This window comes from Mixophyes fleayi, chromosome 4 (genome assembly GCF_038048845.1).
Source record: "Mixophyes fleayi isolate aMixFle1 chromosome 4, aMixFle1.hap1, whole genome shotgun sequence".
Lineage (NCBI taxonomy): Eukaryota > Metazoa > Chordata > Amphibia > Anura > Limnodynastidae > Mixophyes > Mixophyes fleayi.
In genome coordinates this window covers 316,304,045-316,314,236 of record NC_134405.1, presented here as the reverse complement: position 1 = coordinate 316,314,236, position 10,192 = coordinate 316,304,045, and the positions used below count along the sequence as shown (strand labels likewise).

General features: G+C 42.4%; 1 protein-coding gene across 1 annotated transcript; it reads right to left on the bottom strand.

The window, feature by feature from the left end:
* Positions 1-930: 930 nt before the first annotated feature.
* Positions 931-9,937, bottom strand: SAP30L (SAP30 like). Its single transcript, XM_075210115.1, has 4 exons — positions 9,651-9,937; positions 5,522-5,644; positions 5,200-5,298; positions 931-4,191 (listed from the first exon to the last, which is right to left on the bottom strand). Exons 1-4 carry the CDS (start codon positions 9,840-9,842, stop codon positions 4,060-4,062), a joined length of 546 nt encoding a protein of 181 aa, XP_075066216.1. The 5' UTR covers positions 9,843-9,937; the 3' UTR covers positions 931-4,059.
* Positions 9,938-10,192: the final 255 nt, after the last annotated feature.

Below are 10,192 nucleotides of genomic sequence, written 5' to 3'. Positions count from 1 at the left end.
TCAAACTTCCTTTATTGGTGCATGTGGACCAATAAAACAAATGTTACTAATTAGGGGCCTGATTCATTAAGGATCTTAAATTAAGAAACTTCTTATTTCAGTCTCCTGGACAAAACCATATTACAATGCAAGGGGTGCAAATTAGCATTCTGTTTTGCACATAAGTTAAATACTGACTGTTTTTCATGTAACACACAAATATCAACTTTAAATTTCAGTGTACAAAAAAGTTATCAAGTATTTGTGCGCTACATGAAAAAACAGCCAGTATTTAACTTATGTGCAAAACAGAATACTAATTTGCACCCCTTGCATTGTAATATGGTTTTGTCCAGGAGACTGAAATAAGAAGTTTCTTAATTTAAGATCCTTAATGAATCAGGCTCCTCATCTCTATCTCACCTCATCTCTCTCTCAGCCCCCACATCCCTCCGTTTCAGCTATTACGAGACCTTCAATCCAGACCTGCAGTTGACCCAAAATATTGGCGCACACTGCAGATTAAACTTCACTTTTAAATTGAAGTCCTGTGAGTGTACGTGTGTGTCCCCTGCATAGTCCAGTAATACCAGTCTACGGCCCTTCCTGAGTCTGTACGTCCCAGTACAGCGGATGTCACATGTAGATTACTGTGCATGCACAAATCTGACTTTTTTACAGAATTGGCTAAAAATCCGGCAGACGACCAGTGTTATCCAGTGTCTACAGCGACCCGCTGCTTATCTCCCAAGTGAGCCTAGAAACTGGAAATGGGTGCAGTGTCCTGGGCTGAGCACATGGCCAGCATTACTAATCCATTACCGCTTTCTACGCAGTGTTAGGATAACCTACAATGTTATAGAGGTATTTATAGCAAACAACCACTTTCTTCAGTTGCACTACAGGAGCCAACTGCTCAACAACTGCAAACATAAAAGACAAACTCTAAAGCACTGATCAAGTAACTTTTAATTAAAACATACTATATTGTAATACAATAAATATTTTAAAAAAAGTGTAAAAATGATTTTAAAATATAAATGGTAAATTGGAAAGGATTGGGATAGGCATATGTGGGACTATCATAGTTAGTATGAGCTAATACAACTTTTACTCACAATGATGAAATGTAGTTTATCAGAGGTCACTGTCCGATCATTGTGAGGGTCTATAGCAGAGGTCAGCAGCCCCTGCAGATAGTCAGACAGCCTGGTCTATAGGTAATTACTGCAGTAATTAAAGTGGATGAAGAAATTCAGATGTCTTGTAAACACCATACAGATCCCGACAGCGACTTAATGCACATAATCACGGTGTATCATTTGGTAGTTCATTTTAACAACTGTTTGGTTACACTCGCTGTTTTTATTGCAGCCCTGATTAAAATGGGCATTAAATATTATTATTTTGCCTCACCCTGCACTGTTCCAAGATGCTGCCCCGTTTCCCAATGACTAGCGTTGAACTTTTACGACTGTGGGCACACCGGCAGGTCAAGTCAATGGGTGCCGAAAGGGTCTGTTGTATTTCTGCTGTTCAATTTCAATCCTGACCAAACTTTGTCATAGGGATCAAGAGCCCTTATTATAGCAGTTGTCATCTGCTGTGAATACTATAGAGAAGGATCTCACATAGGGTCAGCAGTGCTCAAAGCCATTAAAGGAGGGGAGGTTTGACTACAGACGTATCTCAATTATTTTTGTTTTTCTTAAGTTCTTCATGCAGAGTTTGCCGATTTAAAGATATTGAGAGTAAATGAGTCATCAATGGCAGCCATATTCACCAATTAAAGACTGTTCTTCGTACAGCCCAACCAAAACACTCATCCTATCGTTTTATTCCAAAGGTGTATTGGTAGAAACACACGTTTGATATCTCAGCAACACAACCAGGCAGAAGAGCAAATCCCAGATATCTGTGGCAAACTGCAGCAGTAAATCAGCAAAAAGGAGACTTCTTTCCAAACTATATAATACGTATCTACAACAGGTCTATGACCGAAACACAGATCTCTATGCTACAGCTTTAGTTGTTATCGTTCTTTCCCAATGGTGTCAGTGGCCTTGTTTAAACTAGTTCCGTAAAATAACTCTACATGGGGCGTTTTGCTTGGTCACAGTTCTTATCGACTACATTAATTAAATGGTGGTGATTACTCTAGGCCAAACTCTCGGCTCTATGGCTACGGCCACGCTGACCAACTTCTAACACGCTACCTCGGACCACCAGTTACTTTTATAGACTAGTGCTCCATAGGCGCACTGAGCATCTGCTCAGGCGGCACATTGAAACTACTAGGAATGAGAACGCGGTGGTCAGTCTCTTGGCTCCTCATCAGCTTAATCCTCCCGCGTATCAGCTTAATCCTCCCGCGTATCAGCTTAATCCTCCCGCGTATCAGCTTAATCCTCCCGCGTATCAGCTTAATCCTCCCGCGTATCAGCTTAATCCTCCCGCGTATCAGCTTAATCCTCCCGCGTATCAGCTTAATCCTCCCGCGTATCAGCTTAATCCTCCCGCGTGTGTGGTCCTATCTTCAACGATAATCGGCGTGTGGGAGACAGGGTGGGTGATATAGACACAATTGAAAGAGAATTGCAGTCAAAGAAGATGGACACGTAACAAATATTGGGAGATTTAGAGAACAAATATTGATGGCTTTTAAAACCATGTACCGTTATAACAGAGGCTTTGTTACCCTAAATCTTAAAGTATAGACCATCAGTCCTTGGCATGAAAGAAAGGACAGGTCCTCCATCTTTCAGTATGGTATCACCTGCAGCGACTTTGTGAGGACTGGTTGTAAATATGTTTCTGTTCCAGCGCTGCTTATATCCACCTTAAAATATATAAAGGTTGAAACTCTGAATTCCAGTATGTTGGGGACTTGGCAAACTCCAGCTAAAATTATTTTTTTGTGCTGGATTTAAGAAAGCCATATTGGTCAATACATGCTGAACCAACATGTTTTTATTTCTCTGGATTAAAAAAAAAAAAAAAGAAAAAAAAAAAAGGAGTATTAATGGGGAATCCACCTAAACATATTTACCCGTTATTCTCCTTCTTCATCAGCACTTACATAGATTTTTGGGCAGTCTAACAGAGTCAATCTGCGCCACCTCCCGCACTGTGAAAGGTGAATCATTTGCATTGCTGTAAGCTGTTGAAAGTGGGTTTGTTGTGAAAACTGGTTCAGGTTGAAGAGTTCATTTTAGGGGACACAAAGTCAATTCTATAGCGTGCTACAATTATGACTGATGTGGACCAGAGGTTCAACCTGTGATTAAAAAATGATAGATATAAAAGTGGAGGTCACAGACGGGCAGGAACATACTATCAGAGGCGTTGGATTCAGACACATTATTGTGCTCTCAATAAAAATAAAAAAGTTGGATATAATGATATAACAAGCACTATGAGGGCCAGATCTCTGGAAATATATGAAAGGTTAATAAAACATGTAATATAAATAGGTGGGCCTTGAGACTCGGCTACCACCAGCAGTTACACTGCCACTTATTGCTGGTAATTAGACATGGCGATATTGCCGGCAAAAAGTTTCTCTGAGTGGCCTGTGACAGCTACTAACCTTCATTGTGCTGGCAGAATAGCCAAGTGGCAGGAGGAATCGGGCGTGCTGCCATTGATCAAGTGCGTTCTAGGACATGATTAATAGCATCCATTAAGTTGGGTTACAAATCCCTTTTGGTTGTGAGACAAGGGTATTTTTTCTTGCACTGGATGATAATTGCCATCCGGTGAATACTCTATTTGTGAGTGGTAACTGTACACTATCTACGAAAACTATTCTCACTCCAGCAAGCCTGAAGTCCACTACGTATTAATGGCGTATGCTCTGGATACATAATAGGTGGGCATCAGGTTTCCCCAGGCCCAACTTTTTCCAGTCTCATGCAAAGCGCAGTCACAGCCTATAGTATAAGACAACCAGCCTCTCCTGCGCGCCAGGAGAAGATATGGCACAGGGTGTGCGGCTTAAGCCATCGCCGCCTTCACAATTCCTATGTACAAGTACACTGGTTTCCAGCAGCTGCCCATCCAGTCCCTTAGTCTCTGTGGCTACACATCTAGCTGCTTGCTGCTCTCAGATTTCTGGTCCAGTCGGCTGCGGTTGCTTTTCACCATGTAGATAAAATAGGCCAGAGTTTCCTTCTCGTTTACCGGAATGTTCCGAAAGTGCCGGCTCACAGTCTGTTGGAGGGAATAGAGTTAAAATGTAGTTTGAACGATGTGACAACAAAAATATTATTACTCTTAAAAGTGGATAGGCATAGAAAATAAAGCTTTTACATTTGAATTAAGCAAAGATAAAGGAAGCTGATCCAGTTGTGTCTTGTCGTTCCATAAGACACCCCGTTTCAAGCATGGGGTTACTTAAGAGCAGAAATCATATCTTCCTTAAATATTTAAAAAGACTTGGTTTTAGTGAATCAGTATATATATTTTTACACTGTACAGGACTCCGGACAATAAAACAGCGCACAAGGAGACGTCCCCTCCCCAGTATGAGCCAGTGATAGAAGACCATTACCTCAAAGAACACACAACACTAATCTGATGTCAAATGAATAATTTAGTTTGGACACCAGAGTTCTGCTCGGTGTTAATCAGCTACCATCCTGACTTAGGGCCTGATTCATTAAGGATCTTAACTTGAGAAACTTCTTATTTCAGTCTCCTGGACAAAACCATGTTACAATGCAAGGGGGGCAAATTAGCATTCTGTTTTGCACATAAGTTAAATACTGACTGTTTTTTCATGTAGCACACAAATACTTGATAGCTTATTTGTACACTGAAATTTAAAGTTGATATTTGTGTGCTACATGAAAATACAGTCAGTATTTAACTTATGTGCAAAACAGAATGCTAATTTGCACCCCTTGCATTGTAACATGGTTTTGTCCAGGAGACTGAAATAAGAAACTTCTTAATTTAAGATCCTTAATGAATCAGGTCCTTAATTATCAACTTGACAATGTCTCAAGAGTTCTACAGGCTCTTCACAATATAATAGTCCGCTATGGCTGAGGTGGGGATATGGAGTGTAATGGCTCAAATAAAATGCTTTCTGCCACAGCACTGGTCATCTAGGCTGTTGTGATGATGCAGATATAATTAAATTAAGCTTTAAATGTGAAGCTTCAGTGTGAAGCCGCTTTAAACAAAGTAACGGATTGCTCAGCCTTGGGAGCGTACCTCTGCAAGCTGTGCCTTGTTGAGTCCTGGGCGAGTCTGCAACTTGTAATGTCTCTTGTACCTGCGGAGAGTGTTCACCTGCAGCTGAAACAAGTCAACCTGTAGAAAAACACATGGTATTGTGTTACTGTGTACACAACACTGCGAGACCGAAACAGTCTGTAGGAGCCACAGTGCATCAACTGTACTTTCCATTACAGACACATTAAAGTAACTAAATATGTAAGGATTTTTTTTTACATATCTTCAGTTGCAAAGTTCTATAAACTAGGATTCTGAAAATGAAAGTTAATGTGCCACGATGTGATCCGTGGAGTCTCACCTCTGGGACGTCTGTTTCGTGTTCTGGAGAGTCCCCTCCGTCATCGCTGGTTTTTCGCTTCCTCTTGTTGCGGACACTTTGAATGAAATTTTTGTGGAAGTCACAGATGTAAAGATGCCGAACCTGAGAAAGACAAAAATGTCAAAAAGAAAAAAAGCATTTCTAAAATATGACTGGGGCGGTTATAAGAGGCAGTTTAGGTTTAGTAATCTTGGGCTCAATCTTAAATCTTAGTCTGAATCTGGGTCCCAAGTGACCATGTTAAGAGAGTTCTCTTACAGATCTCTTCTACACTGCACTCTGCTGGAAGAAGTCCTTATTACATCATTGTAGTGACAGTCTCCTCAAAAGCAGGGTATAACCTCCAATACTTGGGGTGCGATGAACAACATATCACCATCATTTATTTGTTAGGCACCACAAGGTTTCCGCAGCGCCCTACATAGTACAAACAGTAGACCACACAGGGTGACATAGTACAGAACAATAAACACAAAGTACCAATACTTCAGAAACTCCGGGCAGACATATGGGTAAAGACGGAGCAGAAGAACAGGTATGGAGACAGGAGGGGAGGGGGCCCTGCTCATACGAGCTCACATCCTAAGGGAGGGTGAACAAACAGGCACAAAAGGGAGCCATTAAAGTTAGGGAGAGAAAGGCGGGGCTAGGGGAGAGGGGAGAACGAGAGAAGGAGGTTAGCGAAGGAGCAACAAGGTAAGGGGTCAAGTGGATGGTTGGTAGGCTTTGAGGAACAGGTGAGTTTTAAGTGCCCAGTTTGAAGGAGCACAGACTGGGTGAGAGACGGATGGAGCGAGGGAGGTTGTTCCAGTGCAGGGAAGCAGCTCAGGAGAAGTCTTGGATTCTGGAGTGGGAAGAGGTGATCAGAGTGGAGGAGAGGCGACGGTCATTGGCCGAGCGCAGGGAGCGGGCAGGGGTGTTGGTGGTGAGGAGGTTAGAGATATAGGGGGCAGGAGACTGGGACAGAGCTTTGTAAGTGGTGGTGAGGAGTAACATAAAAGGTTTCTGGCACCCTCTCTCACAAAAACACAAACACCATTTTCTGCCGGATGTTATAAAACAGCAGCTCAGATTTAAGAGGCCACAAACTGGTGAGCAAGATCCCACTGCGAAATCGGTTGTGCTATATAAATAAATGGTGATGATAATGAAGGTATATAGCATACCCTGATCAACACAAGGGTAGGGTTTGGAAAGGGAGACACAGCAGAGAGCCTGCTATTTAAGGGTTAAGCAAAACTAGCTATTTACAAGCTTAACTAACATATGGAATCCTATGGCCGTAACTACACCGATTATTTACTTAGTACAGTAAGTGTGCCAACGCTGACTGCATCTCGGTCAGATCACATTTGATTTTGCCACAAATCACACTTTAATAGGACACATGTAACACAAGAACAAAGAATGACAAAAAAAAAAAAAAAAAAAGAAGAGGAATAAGAATAATCACATGACACAGCTGCAGTGATTTAATGCACTCAAACAATGCAAAAGGTTAACGTAGCCCCAGCAATATGCACTAATCTCCTGTACGGGGAGGAACAGGGCAGGATACAACGCTGTAAGGAGCTGCAGGGTTTGAAACTTTAAACTAGATAAATCCAACTTACATTAAAAAGGATACACAAAATTTCACCCCGGGCAAGTGAATTGTCAGTCAATACTGCTATTTAAAAATGAACAGGGAATTACTTGTCCCTTCTCAATAAAACAAATGATTTGTTGTTCCCTTGACCAGGGAACAACAAGTTGCACCACAGACATTTACAGTTATCTGCGAAGCACATCAATGGAAACAATCATCTAAATATCAAATACAATGCAAAAAAAAAAAAAAATGACAGTCTTGTATTTGGATCCATGGTGAGATTTTCAGTAGGTTATAATACTGGGTACACACTACAGTCTTTTCAGAAGATTATCGGCCATATCAGACGAAAAATGACCGTTCGGCCCGTTATAATAGTGCGTACCCTGCAACCATGAACAATGATTGTTCCAAAGATCATCGTATCGTTGAACGAGATTTTTAAACTGAACTAAAAGTCACGTTCAACGATGTCATTCAAATCCTGCAGTGTGTTTTCACTCACTCCCGGCAGTGTCCATAGATCTCTATGGAGTGTGCAGAGTCAGGATCTTTTCAGCTGCTGGATAGGGCAGATGAAGAGCACAGATTTGAAGACGAATCGTGTAAATTGTCAATAGATTGTACACAGGAATCGGCATGCTGATCGGAACTTTATTTTATTTTTTTAGTCGCTGGTAAAAATATTGCACTGTTAAAATGTTCCTGTAGAGTGTACTCAACTTTATTTGATTAAAGGAAATTGTTACATTTTGCACTTAAAAAAGGTTACCTCCACCATAAATTGTAGGGTCCTCCCCTTTGGGATGCCAATCTTTTGCACTGTATGGGTGCCTGAGAAAATTGGGCCTCCAAAACCAAGGGTATTGTCTTGAAACAAGTTGCAAACAAAGTTCTTCTGCTTCAGTCATTGTAATATTAGTAGCTGCTGATGGAATGGTCCAAGAGCAATGACAATCGGTGCTGAGGCACTGAATGACCGCAGATATAGTGACGTTATCACAGAGACAAGGAGGTGGTGCCAACACGGAGATCTGCTCCAAATTGGGACCCCCTCTATGGGTACCTCCACATTTAAAAAGTAGTCAGAGTGTAAAATTAAATTAGTGGAATTATCCTATTACGTTGTATTGCTATACACTTTTATACTGTCTCAAGCTCTACAGATCCACTCCCCAGCAACAATTAGGGCTCATACTCACGGTTTGAAAGATAAGTTACAAATATTGTCCGCACTTGTAACAGTTCAAAGCGTGTTCTCAAATCCTGCCTGCAGCACAGGGTATAGTGTTATCAAGTGTGACCCTGAAATCTATTGTTCTTTACCAAACAAAACAATTCTAAAAAAAAAAAAAAAAAAAGCAGATGGTGTTGAAACGGATGCAAATTTAATTCTAGACAGCAAAAGTCTATTCACTTTCATTATTTTTTGGCTATTGGCATTAAAGTGTAAAGTGCTGAAAGCATGTTAGCACGCAAATCCACACAAAGATGAAGGTTCACTAAAACATGTATGGGCAGCATGGTGGCTAAGTGGTTAGCACTTCTGCCTCACAGCGTTGGGGTCACGAGTTCAATTCCCAACTGTGTGTGGAGTTTGTATGTTCTCCCCGTGTTTGCGTGGGTTTCCTCCGGGTGTTCCAGTTTCCTCCCACACTCCAAAAACATACGGATAGGTTAATTGGCTGCTAACAAATTGACCTTAGAGTGTGCGTGTTACGGAATTTAGACTAAGCCCCAATGGGGCAGGGACCGATGCGAGCGAGATCTCTGTACAACGCTGCGGAATTAGTGGCGCTATATAAATGGCGATAATGATGATGTATGGTGATCTTGTACCACAATTACATTGTTGCTAAACCAGACAGTACGATCTTTAGCTATGCCCTGAGTAGGTCAGTAAAGTATGATACAAGTCCAGACTGACAGTACAAGTGTAGTTATAATGCATAGCCCAATATACTGTACTATATAGGGACACTCATACGTATAGTATATATGGTAGAACAGAGGTATACAGGGCACACTGATATATGCACAGTGTAAGCAGGCGGTAGCAGAGCCGTAACTTAGAATTCTAGCGCCTGTAGGTGAGAAAGACAAACACAAACCCCCCCTAGCGCTCAATTTTAACCAATTGAACCTAAAATATTCCTAAATTGCACCCCCCCTCTTCAGCGTTGCGCCCTGGCCGGTCACCCCTGTTGCACAGCCCTGGATGGTAGTATAGGGGGTGTACTGGATGGTAGTATAAGGTGAGCACAAAGGTAAACAGGGCATACTAATATATGTATAGTGTAAGTAAGGTGTAGTATATATGTAGAGTATAAGGTAGTAATGTGCAGCAGAAGTAGACTGGTACATATATATTCACAGTGACTTATGTACAGTGTGTGTGTGTGTGTATATATATATATATATATATATATATATATATATATATATATATATATATATATACACACACACACACACACGCATGCATGCATACATACATACATGTACAGGGCCACTCACGCTCTTGTCGATGTCCAGTTTGAGCTTCTTCTGGGAGATGCTCTTCTGCACCCTCTTACTGAAGGACGCGTTCCCCGCCGGCCGGGCGCAGCGCTCTCCCGCATCTATAAGACAACACGTTTGTCCGAAGAACGGAGCAGCCGGGGCCGGTGGCCCGTCCCTGCTGTCCTCCTCGGTGCTGAAGCCGTTCATCCCCACCGCCCGGTTATCACCAGATCCCTCCGGACATGCCGGGCCTTCCCCGAGCCGCCAGCACTCTGACAACGGAAGTCCCGCCTTTTCCCCACTGGTGGGCGCGGCTAATAGGCAGGTGGGCGGAGTCTGTCAGCGACACAGAGGCTTCGGATTGGTCGGAGCTGTTGTCAGTGGGCATGAACTTGGACACGCCCCTTCCCGGTCTCGGAGCGGACCTATCTATGTGGTTGTGCCCTAATTGTGTTCCTCTAACAAGTGCATAATGGGGGTGATCAGCCGCCAGCGGCTCCCCAGCAACTACAAGTCCCAGCAAAGGCTGGCAGGACGTGCAAGAGCCCTAAAGCAGG